At 57.3% G+C, this 27,109-nt stretch overlaps 7 protein-coding genes across 7 annotated transcripts; 4 read left to right on the top strand and 3 right to left on the bottom strand.

Moving 5' to 3' along the window:
• Nucleotides 1–143: 143 nt before the first annotated feature.
• Nucleotides 144–3,404, top strand: VOLCADRAFT_90294 (uncharacterized protein; the record flags this gene model as incomplete). Its single annotated transcript, XM_002949906.1, has 5 exons — nucleotides 144–269; nucleotides 318–575; nucleotides 688–807; nucleotides 844–879; nucleotides 3,315–3,404. 5 exons carry the CDS (start codon nucleotides 144–146, stop codon nucleotides 3,402–3,404), a joined length of 630 nt encoding a protein of 209 aa, XP_002949952.1.
• Nucleotides 3,405–3,717: 313 nt separating this feature from the next.
• Nucleotides 3,718–4,608, top strand: VOLCADRAFT_59967 (uncharacterized protein; the record flags this gene model as incomplete). Its single annotated transcript, XM_002949905.1, has 1 exon — nucleotides 3,718–4,608. The coding sequence occupies one exon, from the start codon at nucleotides 3,718–3,720 to the stop codon at nucleotides 4,606–4,608; it is 891 nt and encodes a 296-aa protein (XP_002949951.1).
• Nucleotides 4,609–7,317: 2,709 nt separating this feature from the next.
• VOLCADRAFT_80852 (uncharacterized protein) lies at nucleotides 7,318–9,360 on the bottom strand. Its single transcript, XM_002949803.1, has 6 exons — nucleotides 9,108–9,360; nucleotides 8,814–8,994; nucleotides 8,570–8,720; nucleotides 8,376–8,445; nucleotides 8,025–8,222; nucleotides 7,318–7,782 (listed from the first exon to the last, which is right to left on the bottom strand). Exons 1-6 carry the CDS (start codon nucleotides 9,279–9,281, stop codon nucleotides 7,639–7,641), a joined length of 918 nt encoding a protein of 305 aa, XP_002949849.1. The 5' UTR covers nucleotides 9,282–9,360; the 3' UTR covers nucleotides 7,318–7,638.
• A 2,065-nt stretch (nucleotides 9,361–11,425) lies between these two features.
• On the top strand, nucleotides 11,426–12,801 carry VOLCADRAFT_90291 (uncharacterized protein; the record flags this gene model as incomplete). The annotated part of the gene is made up of 4 exons (XM_002949904.1): nucleotides 11,426–11,457; nucleotides 11,789–11,949; nucleotides 12,046–12,268; nucleotides 12,357–12,801. 4 exons carry the CDS (start codon nucleotides 11,426–11,428, stop codon nucleotides 12,799–12,801), a joined length of 861 nt encoding a protein of 286 aa, XP_002949950.1.
• A 380-nt stretch (nucleotides 12,802–13,181) lies between these two features.
• On the top strand, nucleotides 13,182–14,685 carry VOLCADRAFT_90290 (uncharacterized protein; the record flags this gene model as incomplete). Its single annotated transcript, XM_002949903.1, has 4 exons — nucleotides 13,182–13,499; nucleotides 13,741–14,140; nucleotides 14,315–14,356; nucleotides 14,396–14,685. 4 exons carry the CDS (start codon nucleotides 13,182–13,184, stop codon nucleotides 14,683–14,685), a joined length of 1,050 nt encoding a protein of 349 aa, XP_002949949.1.
• A 2,402-nt stretch (nucleotides 14,686–17,087) lies between these two features.
• On the bottom strand, nucleotides 17,088–23,775 carry VOLCADRAFT_90289 (uncharacterized protein; the record flags this gene model as incomplete). The annotated part of the gene is made up of 10 exons (XM_002949802.1): nucleotides 17,088–17,099; nucleotides 17,154–18,273; nucleotides 18,694–18,814; nucleotides 18,906–19,018; nucleotides 19,077–19,651; nucleotides 19,817–19,969; nucleotides 20,131–20,197; nucleotides 20,245–20,256; nucleotides 20,471–23,087; nucleotides 23,511–23,775. The coding sequence occupies 10 exons, from the start codon at nucleotides 23,773–23,775 to the stop codon at nucleotides 17,088–17,090; spliced, it is 5,055 nt and encodes a 1,684-aa protein (XP_002949848.1).
• Nucleotides 23,776–24,363: 588 nt separating this feature from the next.
• VOLCADRAFT_90288 (uncharacterized protein) lies at nucleotides 24,364–25,685 on the bottom strand (the record flags this gene model as incomplete). The annotated part of the gene is made up of 5 exons (XM_002949801.1): nucleotides 24,364–24,584; nucleotides 24,631–24,744; nucleotides 25,023–25,064; nucleotides 25,353–25,476; nucleotides 25,593–25,685. 5 exons carry the CDS (start codon nucleotides 25,683–25,685, stop codon nucleotides 24,364–24,366), a joined length of 594 nt encoding a protein of 197 aa, XP_002949847.1.
• Between the last annotated feature and the right edge of the window lie 1,424 nt (nucleotides 25,686–27,109).

The following is a 27,109-nucleotide window of genomic DNA, read 5'->3' as shown; positions in this document are numbered from 1 at the left end:
CCAACGCGTTGCACCCCACTACCCTACGACATCTCATTACGACATTTCGTAACACACGACCACACTACACTGCAACCTGAGAGACATACACACATATGCATGCATACAGACAGACATACAGACAGACATGCACGCGGGGGGCCATGCCGCAGGTCAAGGCACAGGCGCAGGCGCGTATAGCGGAGCTAGAGGCAGCACTCGGCCCGGCTCGGCAGGTTTTAGTCCCCCCGCCCCTTCACCCGGTGACCAGTGTGGGAGCATCCGGGCAGGTGGGGCCGCTTGGACCCCTTGCGTCGATTGGCACCTCCACGGCACAGACGCAGCAGCAGCAGCTGCAGCAGCAGCCCTCCTTGCCCGCGGCCCTCTCAGCAAACAATCCTTTTGCTGGCGCCTTCCCAACAGCCCCGTCGTACATCTCGATGCCGCCGCCGCCGGCGGCCGTTGCCATGGGCGGCGGCGGCGGCGGCGGCACGTTTGCGTCACTCGGAGTGCCGCCGCCGCCGCCGCCGGCTGCTTCCGCAACAACCCAGGTTCCTGCGCAGCCGGACTTCTTCAGCGCCTTTGACGACCTTGCGGTGTTGCCGTCTAAGTCAGCTGGAGCTGCTCCGCCTCCTCCTGCTCCTCCTCCTCCTCCTCCTCCCTCTGCTGCTGCTGTTGCCCTTGCTGCCACGTCCTCCACTTCTTCAGCGGCAGCACCCATCGCAGCCCCGCCGGCGGCATTCGGCTCCGGCGCTGCTGGCGGCCGCCCGGACGGCGCCGCCGCGGCCGCCGGTTCCTGGGTCAACTTTGTGCATTAACGTGGCGGAGGTGGGGGGGAGGCTCCCTCCCTGCTGTCCTGCTCAGGTTGGGAGTCAGGTTGGGAATCAGGTCGGGGTTCAGGTCAGGACGGCGGGCGCGGGGTAGGCGTCAGGGACATGCCAGGCCGCGGGTGCAACAGCGGCCGTAGTTTACATCACAGCGCGTGCGTGCTGTACGGGTTGATATATAGGTTGCATCTGCGCCGGTGAGCGGCCAGCGAGGTGGTGCATGGCGGATCATGGTGCAGAGGCGGATCAGGTTGATCATGTGGCGATATGGCTATGGCGCTAGCACCGCCAAGTATGCAGCGTGTGTCATCGGTAGTGTTATTACATGTTGATGATGGTCTTGTCACAGGTTGGGTGGGTGAAGGAAAAGACAAAACGGAGGCCCTGTCGGCGGATAAGGAAAAGGGCGCGGCAGGATTTGTGTTGTGTTTTGTGCGGGGGACGATTTCTCGCAGCAGCACGCAGACTGAGAGTGATATTTCGTGAGCGTTGTTTGCTTCTTTGCTTTGATGGCTTTTGCCAGGTGAAAGGAGGGGGTGAAGAAGGAGATTTGTAAGCCGGCCGTTAGCGTGCGTGCGTGTTGTGTATGTGTGTGTATGTATGTGTGTGTGTGTGTGCGTGCTTGTGTGGGCAGTTGCTTGGGGTTGCTGCTCTCTTTTTCCGAAGTGCGCAAAGTACAAAACTCTGCTGCTGCTGCTGCTGCTGCTGCCTGGTCTCTGATGCATTTCATGTCATTATCTTGTCCGAAGTCGCTTATGATGGGCGTGATGAAGGGTGTAGCAGGGAACTCTTGGCAAGTTACAAGCTCCACGCCAATGGGGAGACGGCCATGGCATGGCCCGTAGCAGCTTTGCTTTGTGCTTTAGTTTGTTGCCCGCTTGGCCGCTTGGCTGCTTATTACGTTGCTGTGGTAATTGCTCACCTCATGCGGTGGCAATTTTTCCGCGAGGCTCTGTTGCGGCGGTTCGACACGAACATCTAACACGGGGGGCCTCGTTCTCGTCAGCGGCGGAGGCGAAGGGAGAGGGACGGCGGGGAGGAGAACTTTTGACTTGGAAAAACGTTGGGACATGGAACTTGCTTGCTGGCCGCTTGGCTAGCGGGTTGCGGGGTGGTGAAGTTGATGGTGGGTGTGGTGAGCGGGTGGAGCGCGCCGACTGCTAACATGGGCAGGCGGCGAGTGCGCTTTAGTCAATGGAGGAGGTGTATCGCGGGGGTTCGGAGTACGGAGGAGTAGTGGTTTAGACTAAGGAAGAGGTTGGGCGTTTCTTGTTGGTGTGGAGGTGTACGGACGGGCTTTTTGCGCCTGTCTCTCCACAGCTGTCTCTCACGGTTTTCTCGTCTTGTGGCCTTTGAGCCGCATAAACATTGGCAGCTGCAGAAGCGTTGTGAGCTGCAGCAATGCATGAATTGGCGCTGTGCATGGCTTATCAGCAAGTATGCAAGTGGCTGCGTCCCTGAAACCGAAGGTGTTGTGATTCGCGGAAGGCCAAAACATTGAAGGCCAAAACATTGAGGAACCCAAAGCGCGAACGACTTGAACGACAGGCTCTTGCTTCGTGTTGTACCGGCAAAATCTTAAAGCTGACAGGAAAGCCTCCAAAAAAGACACTTTTGGTGAGGGGCTCCCAAGGTGTGGGGAAGGGAGAGGGTCAGGTAACCTTAGAGCGGTTAGGCTAGATTTGATGAAATACCCGGAACACGCGCCCTTCAAGGTCTTGTCGCATCGATCGGCATACGTGTTAGGTTTTTTAGTCAGTTGTTGAGTAGTTAACTCGACTCCATCCATATTTCTATGCTAAAATTTCCTGAAAGGTAGGGAAAATGTACGCATGCAAGCAACGTGTGCGTGTATTTACTCGTGAAACAGAGTTTCTCGTTCAAGCTTGAGTCGTCACCCCCGTCCGCCCCATAACATCGCGGTGAGCCGCTTATTGCTCAGTCCTGCCGTGTTGCGTTACAGTAGCTAGGCCGCCAACCTCAAGCGCAACTCGATAGCAAACAACCCTCTGCGAAACCCCCTCCCAACACCAACCCATTGTGAAAGTTGCACTAGTGGCCGATAGTGATGACAGTTACCTGTGTTGCACCGTTAACGAATCTACCACCTCAAGCGCCTGACAAGTGCCGACGAGCCACACGGGCGACCCACCCGAGCCCCGCAGAGACAAAACCATGAACCGCTGCATTGTGGCAACCCCCCGGATCGCCCTTGGGTGGGGGTTACAACGAGGCACAGACGAGTGACGACGAGAGAACGAACATAGACGGATACTCAAGATTGTACCAATAATAAAGGACAATTAGTAAGATACCGACCCGTGGGTGGGTGTGGGGAAACTAGAGGACACTGTGCCAGCAGCAAGACACAGCTCTTGGTATTAGTCAAAACAACGGCAGTTAAAGGACCGATGCGCCTGTGGGACCCAAGTAGGAGCTTGGCGTCCCCCTGCCGTACTGTAGTCCGGCACATGCATGCATGCGCCCTGCTTCCACGCACCACGGCAGCTCCTCACACTCATAACTCGTTTGGAGAAGTCGAAGCTTCTCGGCGATGTGTGCCTTCTCCACGTATTCCACTCGAGATTGTGCATCTGAATGAGGAAGAGAATCTGGTCTTAGGCAGGGACGGGCAGCGTTCTCCGCATTTCATGCATGGGACAAGCTACGAAATGCGCAGGCCCGAAATAATTTGTCTCATCTTGGCGGTGTCACGGCTGCGACTCGTGAAGCTTCTGAGCTAGGCAGAACCACCAGCTACTGTCAAGCGCCATCTTTGAGGTAGAACGGGGTTCCGTACGGCCTACCGTACCCCCGGCAAGGTAACGCACTTGTGACACAAATTCCATTCTCAGCTCATGGTAGTGTACCTAGACAATAAACAGATACAATTGACTAGAGAGATGCAAAAATGTTCGGACTTTTGTACAATTTCTACAAGTTCTGCAAGAAGAAATCGGAGCGCAAGATAACACTTGCACTTTTAGGCCTGGATAACGCTGGAAAGACTACTTTGCTGAACACTATTAAAGGCGAGGTGCAACAAGTGACAAGTCCAACTTTTGGCTTCAATAGCTCAACGTTACAGGAGGGCAAATACAAAATAGAAGTCTTTGATTTAGGTGGAGGAAAGACTTTTCGAAGTGTATGGTCTAAGTATCTGGCGGAAGTCCATGCGATTGTCTACGTCGTGGACGCGGCTGACTCGCAACGCTTTGAGGAGTCCAAGAAGGCCCTCCATGACGTCCTGGAGTGCCATTACATGCGTGAAAAAGCAATCCTTGTCTTCGCCAACAAGCAGGATTTGCCAACAGCGTCTACAGCAGCTGAAGTTGTCAAAGGTCTTGGCTTGGCGACCTGCCGGAACAGCCACAACGTGTTTCCCTGCACTGCAAAAACCCCAGCGGGAACTGCGGTAGATGAGCGCTTGCGAGAAGGGCTCCGCTGGCTCACCGGTTTCATAGACCGTGAGTATGGCCGGTTGAACTCTCGGGTGGAAGCCGAGACGCAGGAGGTGCGCCAGGAAGAGGCACGCAAGAAGAAGGAGCGGGATGAGCGCTTGAGGCGGCAGCGCGAAGAGCGCTTGCGGCAGCAAAAGGAGGAGGAGGACCGCGCCCGGGAGGTGGAGAAAGAGAACGCGCTGCACAATGGGCAAGGCCCGGCGCTTCTAACGTTGCCCGTCAACGGCCAGCTGGAGCCGCAGGAGGCGCCGGAGCCGTTGGTGCCGCAGCAAGCTGGGGAGAAAGTCCAGGCACTACATAATGGGGTTGCACTGGGCTTGCCACACACGATAGAGAGGTAGGGTGGTGCGCGGTAGGCACAGATGTCCGCGTTGGTTCGCAGCGCTTCGATGTGTTTCCCCCATGCCCCCGCTCGGGGAATAGAAGAATAGAAGAGAAGAATAGAAGAGGAATGAAGTGGGCTAGGGTTTGTGGACTAGACTGTTTGGTTCAGGGCTGCCGGGCCTACTCTTAGACAACGTTGCGAGTCTGGGCCAGGCCAAGCTCGGCCGAGCTGTTGCTCTATATTTGGCACCCAGATCCAGTTTTCCTGAATAGCGACGGAACCGTTAAGTCGTTACTTGCCGCATAGCTGGAATTTCATTGAGCATATCCAACTTGCGCGCGCCTGTCTGAGACACGTCTGTGGTCGCCCTAAGAAACAATTGCACGGTTTCCCACTTCCGTATAATGCACATATCCGCCATAGCTGGCGTAGCCCATGGAAGCAAGCGGCTGTGAGCATCTTAGTCGGTATGACTGCGGCAGGCAGTGCGTTCTTGTTTCTCGGAGGCGAGTATGCGATAAGCATGTGCTAAGGAGCCCGAACCCCTGTGCGCCCTTGGCTGTCGCAGCCCTGGCAAGTTGCCGATGCCGCGGCGTGCGTTAGGTATGGCCGCCAGCGACATAGGTCCTTCCGCCTCAGATCAAGGGCCCGGCGGGGGAGCTCAGGCCTTAGGTGTACCTGATAGTGGGACCGCGGCCTCCCGTTATCTCCAGCCGGTGGCACCTCGGATGAGCCCGCTGCCAAGGCCGTCTTCAGCGCAGAGCCGCGCCAGCGAAGGTAGCGGGGCTGGCGGCGGCGGTGCAGCTCTGGCGGCGTCCACATCTGTAGCGGCGGCGCGGCCGGCATCAGCGGGACGCAGCGGCGGCGGGAGTGGCGGCGGCAGCAGCTGTTCCTCCCCTAGGCGGCCGGGTTCTGCAGGCTCGCGTGCAGAGGGCACTGCATGTGAAGCCCCAGATGAGGCGGCGGCAGGGGGCCACCAACATCGGCCGCGGTTAGCTAAGGTGTCCTCGGGCGGGCTCGGCTCCAGTGTGGCGTCCGATGCGGCTCCACGAGGCAGTTTTAGTTTGGTAAATCAGAACAAGGTGGTACCCGTAGCATTGGGAATAGTCCAAGATTTGCCGGCGTAGGAGGACGGTAGGTTTTCATGGAATGGGGCTGGTAGGGCTGGCTAAGCATAGGGCTCCGTGGTGCGGCGGGGTGATAACTGTGAAGGTAGCGGTTGGACTTGGTGCTGCGCCTTCCATGTACAGCTTGGTTATTGATTGGGACAGGTGATGGCCGGTCAATTGTGTATGCGGCTGGCGGTGTGCATATGTAGGAGCGTGCGCGCTTACTGGTTGGACTGCATGGGCGTCCACACTGAATGACCACAGCAAATGAATGATCTGTACATGTTCTGATGACGCAGGCCCGGCTTGAGAGTACAGCCGACATCACTATCAATTCTTCACTTGAAATGGCTGCTGAGAATGTGCACTTATCATTTTAAGGATTGGCAGTTGACTCCGACGGGGCTAGGGAGTGTTTCCATACAAGATAACCTCGGGTTTCGCATCCGGATGCGAAACCCGCTGTGGGTTTGATGAGCAAGCTTGTCAAGCGATTTAATATACAACCGCCTGAACTCCATTATCGTCCACATATCATCGAATAACCAGGCCTTGCATCTCCCGACACCCTGTGCCGATGACCATTGCTCACAAAGTCACTGCGACAGGGAATATGGGAACGAAATCACGAGCCCGCCCAGCTTCAGCTGCTTGCATTCCTTAGTCTTTGTTTGGCACCGCCTATTACATTAGGGCGCTTGCCACACCGCTAACCCCTCCACAGCAGGATGCCACGTCCTAAGCCCCACGCGCCAGGGCCCAGTTAAGAGGCTGCTACGTCACGCGACTCCGACAAATCAGCAAAGCTCATCACACCGTAAGCCGCGATACTGGTATCTGCCTACATTTACCGCATTCTCGACCCTAGAAACTTCCATGCTTACTAAAAACGACATTCTAGGACCTGCTGAACTTTTCAAGTAGGTAACTGGGTACGCGGAAGGGCCCTCTGCGCGTTCCGCTTCGTTGAAGATGCCCATCCCGCATCTGGACATCACACCCGGCCAAAAGCAACAGCAGTTATGACTCACCTCTTGGCGCAGGAACAACTACTAGAGATGCGACGAATCATATCACAATACGAAAAGGAAAAATTGTCTTTTACCTTAATGGAGGAACACACGCCAAGCGCGTGTGATGAAAACTGTACCGAAGCCAGCTGAATGGATTTGAGGTGGCGCTCGGCACCCTGCCCTCGGCCCCGGGGAGACCCAGCACGCCTAATAATCCCGCTGTACACTAACTGAAACAAGATATCGCGCTGGCGACAAAGCGCGCCAACGTCAGACGGCGGGTCGACCAGCGTCGATCCCCATTCTTCTTCACCTCCCCAGCACATCAGAGCCCTACCCCACCACTTCATGAAGCAACCTAGGCTAACTCACCGACATAAACGCACGTCCCGGACCTTCGCAAATGCTGGCACAGCAGCCCCCGCGTATACTCACATGCCGTGCTCAGTAACCATCGCCCACTTCTTGTCCCGTCAATCTTCTATTACACCCCAAGAATGAACCTCGCTGCTTAAGAGCTCGGCCAACAAACGCACTGAATTTTGCCCCGCTAAAAGGTTCACGCATCTCCACAAAAACGCACAGCTTGTCAGCGGCCGCCCCGTGGGATTCCTCTCCTGCTGTTCCCCGGCCCTAACAAGTACCCAAAACTGTACGCCAAATTGGACCCAGGAACGTCATTTTAGAGCTCACAACAAGGCCATACACAGCACAGTCCGTGAGTCATGCACTCGCTCAACCCTAATAGAGACTAATCTACATGCGTGTCATGCCCCCAATCCCCACTGCGCGACACCAAAACATGGGCCATTTAGCCATTAAAGTCACATTCAATGGGTGCAGCAACGCTCGTGTCTTCTGTCTGTCTGCCTGCCTATCTGTCTGCTGCCCTACATCACCGAACTTACTCGGGTCGGGTTCCCCCTAAGGTGCTGCTGCCGGTTCCGTGCAGTCTGGAAACCAAATCCTAATGGTGCCGTCCTCAGAGCCGCTAGCGTACGCATCGTAAGTGGGAGCCCAGCGAATGGTGTGGACCGGACCGTGGTGGCCCTTGTTACACTCCAGTTCCTGTGCACATACATGCATAGCCGCAAACAGTTTTTTTAACGGGCCAGCATCCACTTTCACGGAAAGAACTGTTTATCTCTGCAGTGATGATGAAAATACACCAGAAACTTGGAACGCGACGTTAGGGCCACGAAGCCAACCATAAGGCTTGTCCGCAAAAACCCCTCGGCGGGGAACAAAGGACCCAGAACAATTGGAATTCTGGACCCAGAACAATTGGAATAATTCCAAGCAGAGCGCACCTGGCCAGTGTCATAGTCGTAAAGGTGCACCCACATGTCCTCTCCGCCTGCCACGAACTTGCGCTTAACTGCACAGTAGCTCGCGGACTCGGCTGGAGCAGATAATTTGTGTTGCTTCACTTGCTGCAGTGTGGCTGCTTCAAAGAAGCGCACGTGGGAACCTTCAGCTGTTGTAACGTGCTGCTGGTCAAAGGACACCTGCACAAGCAGCCGCAACAATAGTCACAAAGCCCAACTGCACATAACAACCATTGCGATTCAAACGCCGACGTACGGGGCGTTTGAATGACACACGAGGAACAGGAAACAAGCGCAACTGATGCGTGGAGACGCAACCACTGCTGTGCGCACCTCGATCGAGGTGACGGACGTCGTCGTCTCGACAGTCTGTGAAAGCTGCTGCGAGCGCAGGTCATATACCCTGCAACAGCAAGCACCACAAAGCCCAGTTACAATCTCAACAAGCGTGGACTGGTTTGACGCTAAAGCAGCAAAATACAGCTTCCCCCCGGGCATGCCTCGGGTGGGAAAGACCCCCTACGCACCCAATGCCTGGTTTATCGACGTAGCTGCAGATGACAAGGTTGTCATTCTGGATGAAGTTGACAGAGCGAATACCCGCTTGAGCCGCTGGCAGTTTAATAGGATCCGCATCCGGTTTCTCCAGATCGTAGACCCGCACAACTTTTTCCATTCCTATATGTAGGGGGAGTAGACTTATAACGGTTGTGCCCGAGAGATGGCGGGTTAGATCGCAATACGCGACCCACAGGGTCTTCAACTCCTTACCTCCTGTAACGAGTTTATTAGAACCGTGAAAGGAGAAGTTTACACAGCGAACGATGTGATTGTGTTGGAATTCGTGCAGCTGAGAGCCGCCGCACGCGTCCCAAACTCTTGCAGTGAAGTCGGCCGATCCCGTCGCACATTTTAATGCCGGCGTATCCAACACACATGCCCAAACCGCACCCTGTTCGTGAGCAGTAGGTTGGCTTAACCCACCAGCAGCCGCAGCATAGAACAATACTGAAGCTAGTTACCTCCATATTCCAAATGCTAAACACAAGGCAACAGGGTACCTACCTTGTGGCCCTCAAACGTCCCATACCAGTCACCGTTTTCGCCGTGACGCAGCATGGGCTTCCCATCCTTTGAAGCTGAGGCAAGAAAGTAACCCTCAGGGGTGTTTTGACTGTAATTAATCTCTACGATGGGTCTTGTGTGACCATGGCAAACAATTGGTACGCGCTTGGACATTGCAATTGATGTTCGAACGGCAAACTTCAGTCAATATGCAGTACTAATTCCTGACCCTGTAAAGTAGCCCTGTCAAACCCCAAATCCTAGGCCGTGGGCGGTCTGCTCTGACGTTCGCGGTGAAGATCGTGGATGTGCAGTCGCGCGTTATCTAGCAGTCCATAGCCTCCCCGGCGTTTCTCCCTTTCTATATATACGAGTATGCCCCCAAAACTTCTAGGAGAGCCCTTTGCGGATTAGAGCCAGTCATGCCCTGCAGCCCATCGTACAATCGTACCACAATTGCGCCCTGCAGACTATTACCAAGCAGCCACCAATGAGTGTTACTAGAACCTAAATATATATCTTTAAATTTACAATCTGCATGCCTCTGTACAGGACGTTAAGATGTAATTACATTTCCATACATTTTTAATGGACCTTACCAAAGAACACGGTGTGGCTGAAGTTCGTTCCCATGGAGCGATAAGCACCAATGCGGAATAGCGCCATGGGTTGACCTGTCTTCGGTTACCGTTGGTTGTTGCTTCTATAAGTGCTAAGCTGCAGACACCCGACAGATGGGATAACGTGGAAAACCCCACACCTCCCATGCCTCGAATGTCAACCCACGAGCATTTTTGGACAACGCACCAATGCAACATCTTAACATGCAAGTCGGAAGGGCAGTCAAGGGCAGTCTCGTTTCGGCAGGACCGTGCAAGGAAGGGATCAACGCTGCGTCGCCTAACATTGCGCACAATTAAGGGCTCTGATACGCCGAGGACCCACAACGGGAACTTTAGCATATTGCGACGATCGCTTTCCCTGCGAAAACCTGTTATCCAGGGTGTGAGAAAGGTGGTCCACAACAACCTGTTTACATGCTTCAATCGGCCAAACTCCACGATGGCCTAATGTCTCAAGCGAGGGCAGCTTTCCTGCGCATGAGTTGCTGTGCTCGTTGGCGTGGTTCGGCTGTGTTCCTAAGACAACTGAGCCGCGAGAAGGAAGTGGCGACGATGATACATGAGAAACCCTACCTAAGGAAGTGGTAGCTCGGCTGTGAGCATGTATGAGAGCTGAACCACAGTCCGGAATGGGGGCGGTGCGCGGGTCACCTGTGTCCTGTCTTTATCGAATGCGTGAAGCGGATTGTTTCCGCCAAACCGTTTTCTAAAGGTCGTCTTATGTTGGCATCTCGAGCGATGCACAGAGCAAAATGGGTACCGGCTTTCGGGGCAACGTGGGTCACAGCAAAACCTGCGCCGCGGAGCTGCGCAAGGTGAAGGAGCACCCCGGGGTTGGTCAAGGGTGGTGCCCAGCTGCATCATCCCTGCCTGCATCCGGGATGTCGACAGAAAGTACTAATGCGCTCAGGTGTTGTGCTATGGCATCGCGTCCCTTGTTTCCTGCAAGGGAAGCCCATTATCTTCCGTACTCAAAAGGATCTAGCCTTCATGTTGCGTAGGAAGGCCGACTGCCATGACGTGCGCACACACATACAACGATACACGCGAAGTCACGTGGACATGAGCGGACAAGTCACAGTGAAGCATCGTAAGGCCTCCAATAGGCCTCCAACAATAACGGAAAGAAAAATAATTAAGAGAAGCTACCCACTCTTAACAGCATAGGGTTTGGCATAGGTAGATTAAAGTACGTCAGTTTAAATGCTGCTTGCAGCGTTACGGAACCAGGACCGCATAAGCATAGGACGATAGCGAAGCCTTTCATATGTTTCGGATGAAATTCCATAGTGATGTTGGCTGGGTGCATGCATTGTTCGTAGGGTTGCTTGGCGACGCAAGCAGGCAATACGATCGTTCGTTCGCTCGGCCGTTCTGTACACATGTGCACCAGCGCATTTGCTATCGTGACGGTATAGTCACCACGTACACAATTCTTGTTAATTAACTACTCCGTCGCCTGGATGCATTTTTTGTCGGTTTGAAGCTTGGATTGAAGCGGTGCCAGCTTGGCTAGTATGCACAATGCTGGGGGATGCGATGTTACCTGTCCGTCCTTAACCATAAGCCTCGTTGACTAGCTTCATACCTAGGGGGTTACAAGCTGCAGACTGGCCCCCTCAGCGACCACTTCCCCCCCATCTTAAAGCCATCCCTCCCGTCTTGGCTATCTACAGCTTACTAAACGAAAGATTGATGATGAACGTCATCTATCGCCCGCCGGACGAGTAAGTCTACTCAAGGCTCGTTAAAATACAATGGGATGACTGGCACAGCAACCGTCAACTTTTCTGCTTTCCATTTGCAGGGGCGAGGTCTTTAATACTTTTCATGACATGGTCCATGCAGCAATTCTTTGCGCAAGGACAGGCACAGCCACCCTGAAGGAGGTGCGACATCGGGCTTCCGCCCCGAGTGATTGTGTGGCCATAACGAGAGCATGAAAGTTATTCTTATTAGCCAGCGGTCGCTTGCAGCCAACCTCGTCCGTTTCGCGTCAGCCCTGGTTCGCTGTGGGACGAAATCCATCCACTCCTTACTTGACCATTTCAACCGCAGATCTATGCGGCTTGTATCCGTTTCGGTCGTGTTAAATGCCGAAAGACCGGCGGCTGGCGGCTTGTCACCGATCGACGAAACTGGTATGTTGGGATGCTTCACTGCGAGGATAGGCGCAGCCGACTTTGACCAGCGTCTGCGGCGCATGCAGGAAGAGCCATGTACGTCATACACTTTACACCACTGAAAAGTTCCTCCGGTAAGTTCTTGTAGAGTTTCAAGTCCACGTGCACTGTGAACGACGTTCCAACTTGCAGGCTCCTCGCGCAGGTGTCCCCATGACTCAGATTCGTGGATGCTGGCACCGGAGTTTTGCTACACGCTACCGCAAACAACTCGACAATGCAGTGGCCCTGCGCCTTCCGAAGATGACGCCGACGCTGTTCCGCGCGACCGCTCAGCTAGAAGCCGTGGGAAAGCCGCGCAGCGGGCGCAAACCGCAAGCGCCTCCACGTTCCAGACACGGCTGCAAGGCGACAGGTGCGTCCGTTTGTGCGCAGTGCCTGGTTCAACGAATGGCACTATCAGCGCAGCCCAGCCCACCTCCTGCCCGGTATCGCCTTTGCAGGCGACCAGCTTGGAACGGTGCTCCTCCACGGCAGCGTTCTGCTTCCTGCCGTCCGCAACGCTTGTTGACGGCTAGTGCTGACAGTGTCAACGGCATTGACACGGACAGCAACGATGAGCAGCTGCAGGAGGAGCAAGGTGAAGGGGATCAGGAGAATTATGCGCAGGAGGAGTCGGAGAAGCAGCCGCAACAGTGGCGGCCATACCGATGGGAATTCGTAACTGAAGTGGACGCCTCCCGTGACGCGGCCCGGACTGCCGCTGCAAAGTCGTACGGGATTGGCAGCCGGAATGGCCGGGCGCTCGCACTTCTTGGGGTGACAGCAGCAGCTGCTGCAGCGGCGGCGTCAGGAGATGACGAGTTGGACCTTACAGACGAGAACACGCGCACGGCACTTCATGCAGCGCAGGCAGGCATACGGTGCACCAGGGTTGTGTTTTTGTGAGCTTGGGCTGGGTGGGGAACCGTGTCTCTGAGCTTCGTCGCCTGCGTGCAGTGTACTGGATACAAAGCGTGTAATACGCCGTGGAGGCTTACACGTGTCATTGCGCCAGAAGGATAATAGTAATACGCCACAGCATTAACTGATGCGTATGTTCAAGGCTAGGGAATCGAAAGGTTGTGGTTTTCCCCTGGCATTTGCACCTCCCGTCTGGTCTTTCTGTTCCGATTTATTGCCTTGTTACTGATTACTTCACCGCTGCAATGTACATAGCCCGTACCGTGGGAAGGCCTGCAAGCTCTTGAAGCTGAAATGCTCGAACTTTCAATTTTACACAGGAAGTGCTTAACAACCCCGCGGCGACCAAGATTTTGCTACGCTTAATGAAACAGCGGCAAGAACATCAGAGACAGCAACAACAACTGCAGAACTGGCTGCTGCAGCAACAGCAGCAGCACGCACAGCCGAATGGTCCGCGGGACCGGGGGCCCGTGTACCAGTCGCGGCATCGACACCACACGGAGCTAGATTCGGATGAGGATGAGGATGACGAAGAGGGTGAACTTACAGCCGACCGTGTTCTTGAAGAGGACGACGAACCGGGGTGTAAGGCGGGGAGAGCTGACGAGGCTTCACCGGAGCGACCCTGGCGGGGAGAGGCGGCCAGTGCGTCGGATCTGGGGAACCTCACGGCTGATGAGGTGAGCATGTTGTCTAGGCCGTCAGGTGTACCTCTACAGGCTGAGGTGCATGTCGTAGTGCTAGCAACGGAGTTGCCGTAGCTGTTATACTCGGGCTTCCTTGCAGTGTGAGGTGTTGGGGTTCGACGACCTGAGTTTGTCTCCTACGATACTTTGGCCCTGATGGTAAGCTATACACGCCGTAACGTTAACATATATCTTATCCCCTTTGTGGCTACTCTGTCTCCGCGTGTTCCGCCAGAAAGCGGTACAGCAGCAAACGCATGGCTCTGAACACGTACAGCCGGCATCGTGGGCGGGGCGTCAGCTGACCTCCATTAGCAGCGGCCTGTGCAATGGCAGCGGCCGAGGCGAGAATAGCCACAGAGGCCCGGTGGCGGGCGGCGGGGGTTGCCATGATGGCGCTTCTGCCGCCATTGGGGCCCGGAAGGTGGGCTTTGCTGGGCGGTTTAAGGCCTATGGTGATGGTGCGCGTGGTCCTATGGAGCGTCGGTTGCCTGTTCCCAAGGTTACACCAGACGCGGTTGTGGCCTGGCAGGAGCATGATGAGAAGGCCGACGCTGGAGGGTTGAGCGGCCATTCTGGCGATGACGATGAGGGCTGGGACGCGGAGGAGGGCGTGGGGCCCAGCCGGCGCCGCAGTGAGGTAGCTGCACATCCAGCAAGGGGTTGGGGAAGCGAAGCGATCACTGTGGCAGCGCCGGTAGAAGCAGCACTTGGCAGGCGCGGGGAGTCAGCTCCCCGTCGGCCGGGTCGTTTCTTGACGCGGGCAGAGCAGTTACCATACACCCAGTCCTCTGCGCATCTCAACGCAGCTGCTGCGGCGGCGGTAGCCGCGGCAGCTGCAACTGCAGCAGGTGAGGCACCCTTTCGGCTGGGGGCCCACCCTGCCGGAGGGGTGGGGACTAAGCGCACGTGGATGGAGTCCAGCGTTGGGAACGGCGGTGGCAGTGGTCTTGGAGCCGACGGCACCGGCGAGGCCGAGGAGTCGCACCTGCAGCAACAACTGCTGCAGTGGGAGGCTGCCATGAACGCAACTCGCCCGACACCTCTGGTGCTACGGCACTTGGCAGAAGAGCTGCAGGTTTACCATAGCCGCTCCGTGGCCGTCGCTGCGGTGGCGGCAGTGGCGTCGACCGCTGATATGCAGAAGCCGAGAGGCTACCCGGGGCGCATGGTGTGCTGAGTGGCGACTGTGGGTCACGGCAGATGCTGACCATGCGGTCTGCAGGTCGCGGTGGCCGAGCGAGATGTGTCCGAGTCCCGCTATAAACATTGGGCGAGGGCGTCAACGCCAAAGAGGCTACCCGTTTAGTGTAAAATTGACCTCTCGCCAAACGGGGGATTACACCAATGAACGATTGTTGTGGCTTAAGGAAGGGGGAAGCCCTGTAAGATGCAATAAGGTTATAATCGGGACGTCATAGACGGTTCCTAAGAAATCGGGAGTTCAGCATGGTAGATCCATTTATCGATCGAGATAATCGGACGTGTAGCTAGAAAGTATAGGGCAAGCGCACGCGCCCGGGGTGGCGCTTGGGGTTTCGGGACATCAGAGTTAAGTGGTGTTGAATTTAATGAGGGAATTCATGAGATGCAAGGAGTGTATTAATTGGTTTGTAGGAAGAGCACTTGCGAAACCCGCCCTTACTGGCCTCACACCATCATCTTTCCCAGTTGGGCCGCCATAATCCAAGCGCGCAGGCGCATCCTTGGAGTTCACAAGTTTAGAGGGAGTGATTATTATGTGTATACTGTGATAGGGTGGACCAACCTCGCAAATTACCTGAACTTTGGCTTCAATGATGGACGTGTAGGGAGCTTCCTTTACCCAGTCGGCCCGGTTTCAAACGCAAAGCATCCGCCATGAGGTATCCGGCATTGGTGCCATTCGTGTGCACCCGGGGAGTGTGCTGTTAACCTAGGGTCGCCAAGTCTGAGCCCTGGTTGACTGAACATGAGCATATGGACACCGTCTCTGCACACGTGCTCGCATGCATTTGATTTGGATTGGCGAGCATCCGCAGCAGCAGCGCGTGTCCTTTAACATTCCTTTTTTGCAAGCTTGGCTATTTGTCGTTGCCTTTGGACTGTCCGTCTTTGGTACGTGCGTTGATCTCCCTGCGTTCGTCTGTAATGGCGAGGCGGGTCGAGTCGGACCCAGATATTTTCGGTCGGTGTGCCTAACCGTTTGGTACGGAGAAAGTCGGATTATACAGCCACGGCTGCATAACACGCGTGCGCTTTCCTACCAGTACTAAGGTATAGCGGCATTTCGTCACATTACCCATGGACACCCGCTGTTCCTCTAGGGAGGGCGCTGTAGGACACCGTATGTGCATTTTTAAATCCAGTGCTCTGGATTCCGCGCAGCGTTTGGCCACTGCTAGGTATCTGGGGGTAGGAACTCCCTATCGAGTCGGCTAAAGACGACGCGGTGGCGCGCGATACGAGGATAAGGACCGCAGATGAACTATATCGTTAAATGTATCCTGTGCTTGCCTGTGTGCTGAATGTTTGTGGGTATGATGGGTTTTCAATGTGTTGTGCCTTTTCATAACGTCCTTGGAGCTATGTACTACCCAGAGGATGCAGATGTGAGAAGGGGGAAGCTATGTCACGCCGCACCTTCCGTCTGTCTGTGCAAGCTCTTTTTGCATGCGCGACTAACTTTGTTTAATATAACAATAATTCTCATCTTCCATCTCGTATTCTCATAACGGTTTTGCTTAGGCAAAAGTTACCGTACTTGCTTACAACCTTGGGCTGCCGGGCCCGGCTAATGTGTTAGACCGTGAATGCTATCACCCCCAACCCAGCAACTCCAAGTGTAAATCCCCAGACCTGCTCAATGCCTGTACACATGTAGCGCTAACCTATCCTGGTAGCAGCCGCAGATCCCCAAAGAATGAGATGCTCCTTCGACTTTCACCCTGCCTGCTGGATGCGAGTCGCCCTCTTTTAAGCACGCCACATAATGCTGTCTTCGCAAAATCCTCAAATCTCAACGTCCGTCTTCTCTAGCCCATGCAAAGCCTCCAACAGCCAACCGCAGCCGCCCCCTTTGCCGGTCCCTGATCTCTCTTCCCCAACTTCTAACGGTTCGTATTCCTCACACAGTCTATGCAAAGAGGCCCAAAGCACATTTGCCATGGGGCAGGGAAGCGTATGCAGCGCACGCCGCACGGTGGACAATAGCTGCCTGGCCGTTGACGCAGCTGTGGCGGTGTTCGTGCTACCGACTGACTGCTGCTGTCCATCCTGTTGTCGATCCCCCACGGATGCCAGAGCAGACACAAAGCATTGCAGCACGGACAGAAGGACAGCCTGCCAACGCAACGAATGAGTTGGTTAGAGGCTGGCACTGTCAAGGTTAATTTAGAAGTTGGGAAAGGCAGACACCAAGAACGCATGTCCCACGGTCCTGGCCTGGCTGCCTGTGGAAAACGGCGAGCAAAAGTCCCACAAAAAAGGCGCCCCCTAGATGACACAGGCAGCTATCCTGCGCTGGGCGGCGCCACGTATTCGGCGTACCAAACTTCAGTAAACCAGACATGGGTTCCATTCCATTATATTATCTCATCTATCCTACCCCCGGAACTGTTAGCAGCAGATGCAGGTGCAATCCCCGGCGCAGCCGGCACAGCCTCTCACCTGCCATGTCACCAAGGCACGATCGTCCGCCAGCTCCGCAACCACTGCAACAATTCCGCAAAGCTCCGACAGCAGCACCACCGCAACGACCGCTATCTCAAGGCTTGTTGTGCCATGCTTCGGCGGCTGAGCAGCTGACGCCCCTGATGCAGGGGCAGTTGGCAACTGTGGCGGCCGTGGGAGCAACACCGTCGCGCCATCCGCTGATACGGCGGCAGCTGTTGAAGCCAGGCGGGAGGCTAGCAAGGCAATGTACGCCGCGCATCGATCGGCTGTGGCAAGTAGCAGTCGGGATGGCGGCGACGGCAACGGAGGCTCCGCGGCGGCCGGCTGCTGTGCCGCCTCCTCCGCCTGGAGGCAGCCGCCTGCACCCTTTGGTGAGGCCGACGCATCCGCAATCGGCATGCTGCATAAGGCAGCTACAGCCCCGCGGCACGCCATCACTATAGATATCGCTACATCTGCTGCAGGGGAACCGCTGCCATGCCCGGCCGGAGCCCCTAGCAACCATGTCTCAATCACCTCGAGGGAAGCGGCCTGGGCGCCGTCCTGTGTAATTCCTGATGTCCCCAGGGCCGTGGTGGCGCCACCGCCTCTGCAGTGTTTACTGCTTGTATACGGCACTGCGGCATGAAGCACCGCGGCACCACCAACTGCCCGTACAAGGACGGGCAGCAGCCCCAATAGCAGCCGTCGTGCCTGCTCCGGCGCAGCTGTCGGCAACAGCGCGCCCAGGGCCGCGATACCACCCTCCAGGAATCGCGCCGCCGGCAGCTGCGGCAAGCCGCGCGCAGCAGTCGCCGCCACATGCCGGCCAACGACGCCTTCTGCATCCCTCCCGTGCTGACTCATTTTCGCCGTCGCCGCCGCCGCCGCTCTCGTCGTCCCGTCATCGTACGATGGCGCCTCGAACCAGCCAAACCAATAAGCAGCACTGCTTTTGCCATTATCGCCCGTAGCCTTAGCGCCCTCGTCCTCGACTTCTTCCGCGTCGTCATCGACGGCGGCAATGTGAAGAAGCGCTTGTTGCACGGCAACGGCGTTGGAGTTGCTGCTGGCAACAAAGCACAATACGTCGTATATGGCGGCTCGGGCGAAATCCGTGCTCGCGGATCGCAGGCTGCGCGGTCGCCAGGTGGCGGCGGGCATCAAGGTTGCCGCCAGGGCTCGAACCCGACATCCGGCCCCGTCACCGTCGCCGTCGTCACTCTTTCCGCCTTCATCAACTGCAGAGCTGGAGGAGGCTGCTGCTGCCGCAGCTGACAGCTCAATGAGTGGAAGCATGACGGATGCAAGGCGCCTGGGGGCAAAACAGCCAGGACGGCACATGCGGCCCGCCCCGAAGAGCGTGGTCCACAGCATCCACTTAGTTCACTTCATGTATAGGGGCAGGGAAAACTAACTTCTAACCAATGGGAACCACGGATGGGAACCACGGAATGGGAAACATGGAACTCTAAGGGGGCCAAGGACGCTGCAAAAACCCTATCCACGCCTGTGCAAAGTTCCAACCCATTGCTTTAATTAGGCTGCTGCTGACCCGACTGAAACCCTCTCCGCCCCGTATCCATTCATAAGCGGGACACTATGAAACAATCCCTCCCTGCTACTCATGATCGTGAGCTGTGCGAACGTGCGCAGGGGAATGCTGTTTTGAGATGCTTAGGTTAGGTAGAGAAGAACGGGAGAACGGAGGGAGATGGCCTTGTCTTCCTGGCCTCGCCACGCTAAAGGAGGTCGAGGAACGTGCACCTGTGCGCATGGAGAACCTCGCATCACATGTGCAATTCCAGCCACGCAAGGTCCTGGCAGCTGATGGCGCCCGCAAAACCCCATACAGGGCTGTAGCCTTTGCATGTGGGGCCCTGTGGGGCCGCGACGACACACGTGTCTTGGGAGATGGGCGAAGACAAACACACTCACCTCGGCAGACTGGCGCACCCCGCCGCCAACTCCCGCAGCTCGCAAGCATCACCAGTTCCCAGGTCAGCAAGCACACGCCCGGCGACGCCGCTGCCATCACCACGGCTAGCGCCGGCACAGAGATAATCCCCGTACAGCTGTACGGCGCGCTCCAGGACCGCGGCTGCGGCGTCGATAGCTACTGCCTCAAGCTGGTGTCTCTCCGCATAAGCATCGTACAGCTCCTGCAGCGCGTCCGCCACTGCCAGCAGCAGCCGTGCGGGGCGCGCCGCCGCGAGCTCCACTGCCGGGTTGTAGAAGCTGCCAGCACGCGGCACGTCGCTGACGCCGCCACCAGTGCCAACAACGCCGAGGACAAACTGGGCCACCAGCATGGCGCAATGGATCTGCGCAATGGAACGGCTCCGACCGTCCCCGTTCTCCCCACGCGGCGCTAGCCCTCGTCCTACAAGATCTTGCAGCAGCTGCCGCGGCAACACCAGCCCCGTTTCCATGAGACCTCCTAACAGCGTCACAAGCGAACGCCGATCCGCAGAGGTCCTCATCCAGCGCTGCGCATCCAGAAGCACAACCTCCTGCAGGCACGACATCAGGACTGGCGCCGCCGTGACGGTGCCGTCGGCGATGGCTGAGCCCGCTGCTGCTGCTGCTGCCACTGAGAAGCACCGCAGCAGCTGGAGCACCCACGGCTGCTGGCCCGGGTGAGTCAGCCCATCCATGACAAGCCGTCGTACACACACCTCCGGAACTAGTACGGCATACGGCAGCAGGTTAGTGGCGGCGGTCGCCAGCCGCTGGGCTTCCTGCTGGGCGCTGAGCGCGCGGCGCTCTAGGGAGCTCTCCATCGCGGCGGCGCGGTTGCTCAGCGCCACCAACGCTCGGCCTGCAGCGGCCTGCAGCGCGGCATCAGCCGCTAGGCGCACGCGAAGACTATCGCGCCGCCGCACGAAGTTGTATAATACGCAAGCAGGGACAGGAAGGGTGCGTGTGTTCGATTTAGGTGTAAACGCAAAGTATAGGGTTGTGACGTAGTGGGAGAAAGCTTCATCTTTACCTTCTTCAGGTCATTCTTAATACAGGACAGGACTGGACAAGATGAGAGCGATTTGCTGAGAAACGGCCTAAGGGCCCATGGGCCATGTAACAGCGGCACACTGTCGTCGCCCACCTGCACCCACACCTGCACCAGTCAGGAACAGATTACCGCTATACATACATATATACATACATACATACATACATACATACATACATACATACATACATGCATACATACGCACAGAACACAGCTCCTACACCACGCACACGCCACGCCATGCCAGCCGGTATGTTGCCAGCACCTCTCCAACCCACACGCACGCACACGCTACCGTGTACACAGCACGCCACCTCACCTGCGAAACATCGGGCTGCCCAGCACCACTGCCTGCAACGCTGCCTGCTGCCCAGGGCCGCCGACACACGCCAGGCACTCCGCCGCCATCCGCATCAACCGCAGCTCCAGCTGCCGCTGCTGGCCCCCCTCTTCCGGGACGGCTACGAAACCAGACCTTCCCCAACCCGGCAGCAAATCCTGTTCCACACCCGCTGCAGCTTCCATATCCCTATCCGAAGCTGCTGCCGCAGTGGAAGCCCGGGCTCCAGCATCTTCTGGGCCAGATCTCATACCCAGATCCTTCCAGTAACCGGAGCCGAGCCTTCCCTGGAGGAGCTCCAGCAGCGCCAGCGCTACACGGAAAGGACTGTACGGGTTCGGATCCCCTGCGGAAACGACCCGCGGGTCGTGATGGGCGTACAGCCACGACCCCACGCCGGGGGTTAGCAGTGCCACAGCAATCGCAGCCACACGCCCCGTTGCCATGGCTGCTTCTGCGTTTCTTTCTGGAAACCCCTTGGCTGTGTCCGGAGGCTGCAAACGCAACGATGGCGGAGGCGAAGATGCCAGCCGAAAGCAGATGGCAGCCGCAGCGGCGTTGGCCAGAAGCTGGGATCCACCTGTGCTGCCGGCGCAGCGGAGGCGCGTTGGAGCTGCGGTGGAGGCCGTGGCGGCCTTCAACCACTCTGGCAGCTGCCGCTTATGGCCAGCCGATGGCCATGGCGACGCCTTCTCCGAACCTACCGCCAGATGCTGAGGAAGCGGCGAACGCACCCCACCAAAGCGTCCTCCCACCGCATCTTCCGTGTTGGCCGATCCGCCGAACTCGTCAGTTAGCCCAGCAGCCGTAAATCCGTACGGCAAATCCAAGCCTAGCCAAACATCGCCAGCAGTGAGCGCTGCGGCCTTCCGAATCACCGGATCCGAGCGCCGGTCCGGCGTCGTGTGGTCAGCTGCGGCGGTATCCACCACCCCATCAGCCTCGTCATCAACAACATTGCCAACAACGGCAATGGAGGCCTGGTCCTTGCAGCCAGGCTGCGGCGGCTGCGGTGCTGCTGCAGCTGCCGCTGCCCCTGCGGCCGCCTGCATGCTTATCAGAGTGATGCGTGTCCGCAGACGAATTACAGCACCACACGACAGCAAACGCCGTTGCCCCTCAGAACCGGTGGGCCCCCTGCCACCTCCAGCGGCACCCGGTTTCATGTCCAACAAATCCTTTAACTCGTCTTGCAGGAGCCATAGCAGCCTTGTCGCCGTCGACGCCGTCGACTCGATTCGTGCTACTGTTGCATCCACAGCATCCGTCCTCCGCAGGACGGCCTCCTGCCAAGCGCACAGCCCCTCCTGTAGCGCCTCACAGCACGTCTCAGCCCACGACGCATCAGCCCCGCCGCACTCCCCCTCCGGCGCCGTTGCCACCATCGCCGCCGCCCCAATACCCCCAGCCTCAGCCGCGACATGCCGATGCAGCGCGTCTACAAGGACGCGCCCAAGCAGCAGCAGGCAGGGCAGCCAGCGGCGGCCATCACCCTTGCCTGCGCCACCACACGCCGTCGTCGCCGCCTGCCGTACAGCCTTGGCAATGCGGAAGACGAAGCCCGGACTGTAAACCAGACGATTCGCCCAGGTCGAGGAGCAAAAGACCGAACCCCCCGCAGGTTCCTGCTGCGCGGCCATCATGCAGATAGCACGGCCAGCAGCATCTGGCGAGCTTCCGTTGCCGGAACGGACGCTGTCAAGAAGCGTGGCCACCAGCCCGGGCGCTAAGGCTGGACAGAGGCCCACGACCCGTGCCAGGGCAGCTGTAGCGACCCCCGAGTCCGGGAGCCAGCCCAGCAGCTCAATCAGCTGCATCTCCCAGCCCATCGCCACCACAATTGAGGCGTAAACACCTGCCGGCAGCGTAAGCCGCGCAGCAGAGGCAAGCTCGTCCCGCCAGAGAAACCCCCAACGGCTCATACCGCCGGCGCCGGCTGCAGCGGCGCATGCCGTGGACTCTCCCTCCACACCCGGCACCCCCACGATGTCCTCCGTACCGAGCAGGTCCGAAGACAGCGCAAGGTAGCTGTGCAGCAGCGCAACGGTGTACGACGATAGATCCCAGTCACCACTGCTGTCGCCGCCGTCACTGCGGCCGCCGCTCGCAGCCGACGTCACCGCCGCCAGCACACCTTGAAGAATTCCCACTACCTTATCAACCGCCAATAACTCCCTGCATCGCCCTCTCGGGTCCCGCTCCCCCGCCTGAACCCCCCCGGATGGCCTTTCGCTGACCTCCATTTTACTGTCTCGTACTTCACCATCCCCAGCAGTCCTCGCATCAGTTGCAACAACCGTTTCCGAGGTAGTGTACATCCCGCTGTCGGCCCTGCCGCCGCGGCCGTCATCGCCAAGGACGTCGTCGTTGCGCGGGCGAAGCAGGCTGCTGCTGTCGGCGGCAGCAGCAGCAGCACCACTACCACCACTACCACCGCCGGCGGGCATCCCGTGCAGCGTGTGTTCGACGCACGCCAGAGCCTGCTGCGCCCCACGCAGCACCACCAGAGGCAGCGCATCGCCGCCGGGCAGCTCCTGCAGCGCTGCTGCCAGGGCGGCAAGCTGCTGCTGCTGCCGCCACAAGTCGCCTGCTGCCGCTGTCGCAGACGGGGCCGCAGCCGCGCGGCGCCGTGCCATTCCTCCCGCACCCCCCAACCGCACCTCTGGCCTTAGCCTTAACCTTAAGAACCCTAAGGCAAAGGGTTGGAGTTGAGACTTTCACACCCTTCGGCCGCAAAAACTCGCCAAACTAGGTACCTTCGGGGCCAAAACTCGCCAATCCGCAACCGCGGGTTGTCCGCAGTACAGAGATCCCGGATTAAAGCAGCACTGAGTCCAACCGCAGCTGGGTGCTGCCTACACACTGTATTTACCCCTACTCCTACTTGCTCCAATCGTCAGTGGTTCCCGTCGTAACCCTCCTCCTCCTCCTCCTCCTCCTCAGTCCGCTTTCTCAGTGGCTGCCTTGCCAGCAGCAGGGCCAACAGCACGGCCTCTTCCACCGCCAACCCCCGCTTCACCTGCCGCGGCTGCACCCCCGCAGCGAGGGGATCTCAGCTGCCGCAGTACCTTGCTCGGTAGCACGTAACACAACACCACAGCCAGGAGCACCAACAGGACAAAGTCAACGGCACTCAGCGGCAATACCCGCAGGCCGCTCACCACCGCCGCGTCGCCGCTGTCGCCTTCGCCTTCTCCCCCGTTGCCGCTTCTGGCACTGCGATCACCAACACCACCAGCGTCGCCCACCGTACCAGACACAGCCAGTAACACGGCCAGTAACATGCGCCCCCGTCCTCCGTTTACCAGCTGCCTGCTAAAACCCTGCCTGCACCTTCCTGATCAGACCAGACGCAAAGCCACGACGGCAAACGGACCCGACGCGATGTCGCCGGTGTGGCTGGCTGGTCGCTGGTGCTGCTACCGGATATATGGCTCTCGCAGTTCCAGAGGAGAGATGGAAGCGTTGTCGCGCATGCACCCTTCCTCTTTGCGCTCTTTGCTTTTTACAGCTCCACCTTGGCCTCTGTGATGGTGTCCTCCTGAAAAGCTTCCTGTAGCTGCTGGGCCCCCTGCTGCTGCTGCTGTTGCTGCTGCTGTTGCTGGGGCGTTGATGCGGCCTCTTTAGCCTGCTGTTGCTCTTGCCGCTGCTGGCACTGATCCGCCTGCTGCTGCTGCTGCAGTGCAGCGATACGTGCCTGCACAACAGTGACACATGAAGAGCCGCGATGACCGAAGCCCCAGCCAATCGAGCCGACACTTGACAGAGCAGCTATCCTTCCCCCTACATGGCTGCATGGCTCTAGCAGCAACCGACTGTCCATGAAGGGGACCCCAGCCAACCGGTGAAGCAACAACAACAACAACAGCAACTCAGCCCCAAGCAATTCGCCAAACAATGGCCTTGAGCTCGGGACAGCAGGCCGCATCGAGCATCCGAAGCCTGCCCTTCTGGCCCCACGTCGCATTGTAGGATGCCTTGCCGTTGCCGTCTACCTGATTGCGTTGGCCGATGCGTCGCAGCGCGACCTGACGCTCGTGCTCGGACAAGGTCGCCCAGTTGGCAATTCGTCTCAGGGTGCCGTCCTCCGCGACTGAGGTCATATACATGCACGCATACAGACATGCGACAGGACGTACCGTCAGTCAGCGACCACACATGTGCAGAGACTACGCGCGCGGCGATAAAGGGGACCATATGCAAGCCGATTAAGACATGCGCGGCCCAGGCATCTGGGACTCCGTGGCGCAGCCCTGTGAGGGAGACGTAAACGACCCGGGCAAAAAGCAACTCGCCAAGATTGCCATGGGATGGGTAGTTAAATCTGTGTTGATGTCGCACCATGAGAAGTTCATCCGTACGAAAGGGAACTGCAGTAAAAGTCCGGTCGTTCTCCCAGTAATGTTTGGATTGCGCACAGTTCTGAGGGGGCTCGTAATTCTTAGGTTGAGGATGTGGTGGGGCCCATGGATTTGGGTCAGGTCGCATCAGCGATAAATCACCGAACCGCTGTGGCGCCGCACCCACGCACCGATCGCAGGTCCAAGGGCGTCGAGCGCAACCTTGCCGCCGCCTGGGCGATGAGTCAGGTTGAAGAAGGCAAGCCAAACGTATTTGTGCCGAATTTGCATGAAACGGTTGTCAGGAGGAGGAACGAAGAGGGCGGGGGAAAAGGTGCGCGTGAGTCCCATGAAATTGGTACAACACGAGAAGGCATGGGAACAAGGGGATATAGCAGTCAAGTATACGGACGGGGAAGCTGAACGGGGAGGGCTCCTGCACCAGACTACAAAGCAGATTTGTGCAGTGAAACGGTCAGCCTTTCAAGTACAAACCAAGCCAAGTTTCCTGGCTTGCTCACCTACGGTGAGCGTCGGTACCGAAGCGCCGCCTTCGCCGTCGGCAGGTGGGGCCGGTAGTGCCAACACCTGATCCGAAGATCCCTCTGCAGTAATAATTGTAGTTGGAGGGGCAGGCTGTGCTTTCTGCATGACGGACGGAACCAGGGACATGGCGGGATCTGTGAACGTGCTATGCGTGGCGTGCGCGCATTTTCGGCCGTTTGAGATAAGCAATTCACGATCCAAAGCTCCGTTTCTACCTTGTCAGTTTCCTGAGTACTACACGCCAGCATGAGCGAAAGCAGCAGAGCCAAAAAAGGCAAATGTACGCTTGGGAGATAATACCACGGCATAAGGATAACAAACTTTTGTTACTGCAAAACGCGACGCAAATACTAAGCTCAAAAGGCCTCGAGAGGAAGACCGTTACGCTCGCAAGACCAGTCTCGCGACACTCCGTACACCACCCGTTATGCAACCCGGACTGAAAAAAAGCACCCAGCCATCCAAAACTTTGTTTATATCATGGCAAATAGTTTGAAGGATTCCCCCCTCACTACTCTATGCTCATCGTTGCACATAAGTACTTAGGTTAGCTGCTGGAGCGTTGCTTGGCTAAGGTTATTCCGTCGATTTGGGACTGGTAAATACCTTTGCAAGGTTATTGCATCCTCCTCCTGCGGTGTCTAAGCTAGGCGAAATGGCCTGGGTCGCGCCTGGCATTTGACGTGTAGGTTACCGATAGTGCCAATGCATAGTCGTGAAAAAGGAAACCGTGGTGACCGTCCCGGCAGATTGATAATGACAGAGAAGTTCCGCGGTGGATAGGCACTAATGGAATACCTGCGACGCACGAAGAGATCGCCAACAGGGGGTTTGAAAGCCCAAGCGCTGCGTCATAACGCCGACAGTCTGGACAGTCCCGCTAGCTACTGTGGGATCTCTTAACGCTATGCAGACATGCACGCATTCCGGTTTCGTTTCCCTGTCCCATCTTGGCCATCCAAGATCTGCCGCTGGTACGGCAGCCTATGCCGCAGCGGCGAGATTTGCCACGTGCCTGCAAAATCGCAGAGACCAGCCAACACACATGCCCCATGAGTCAAACCCATTGCAAATATGGCATGTCCGTTTGAACATTAATAGTACAGAAAGCACGACAGATGCGCATGCATGGGCCTCACAGACCACGGATGCAGCTTTCCCCGGCATAAGCGTGTAGATACGAAGCACCTGCAGACTCTCGTTTCAGCGGTCCCACGCGTCACGCAAGAAATAACGTGCCCGGGATCAACAAGCGTGCCGAGGCCGCAATTAACGCACGCCAAAGGTCTGCATTTCAGCTGAAGCAATTTCCGTCCTTAACAAATTACGTCCCGCAATCACAGCCAGGGCCACGGCCAGCGAAGGAGATACCTCAACATTCTAGAAATAGTGGCTTCCTTTATTCTTTTTTGAAGGGGAAGACATGGAAGCCATTTCCCCGTGTGCACTGTAAGAGCCGCTGTACTCTGGAAACTCTCTGTGGTGGTCCCTAACAAGTATCGTGTGGCAGAGGACTGAACGTACGTCTGTGGGGAGCCCACACTCCGGTCAATCTGGGTGTGGGCCGATGTTGGTTGCCAATGTCTGCTTGAGAAAAATGAGGGTCTGCTTGGCGCGAAGTACGTGACAATGCTGTAAGCCGCCGCCTCGAGAAGCCCTCCGGAAGGACAGGATTGGACCGGGGCACGTCTTGCAAGCGCACGACATCTTTCTCGATAACCCAGATCAAGAG

Source organism: Volvox carteri, assembly GCF_000143455.1.
Source record: "Volvox carteri f. nagariensis unplaced genomic scaffold VOLCAscaffold_16, whole genome shotgun sequence".
NCBI lineage: Eukaryota > Viridiplantae > Chlorophyta > Chlorophyceae > Chlamydomonadales > Volvocaceae > Volvox > Volvox carteri.
This window is presented reverse-complemented; position numbering and strand designations above follow the sequence as displayed.

Excerpts from the sequence above, each read along its gene's own strand:
- VOLCADRAFT_80852 (XM_002949803.1), bottom strand. The coding sequence starts at position 9,281 with ATGTCCAAGCGCGTACCAATTGTTTGCCATGGTCACACAAGACCCATC. Across the intron at positions 8,995-9,107 it reads GGACGTTTGAGGGCCACAAG|GGTGCGGTTTGGGCATGTGT; the intron begins GTAGGTACCCTG and ends GCTCACGAACAG. Across the intron at positions 7,783-8,024 it reads ACGACTATGACACTGGCCAG|GAACTGGAGTGTAACAAGGG; the intron begins GTGCGCTCTGCT and ends GTATGTGCACAG.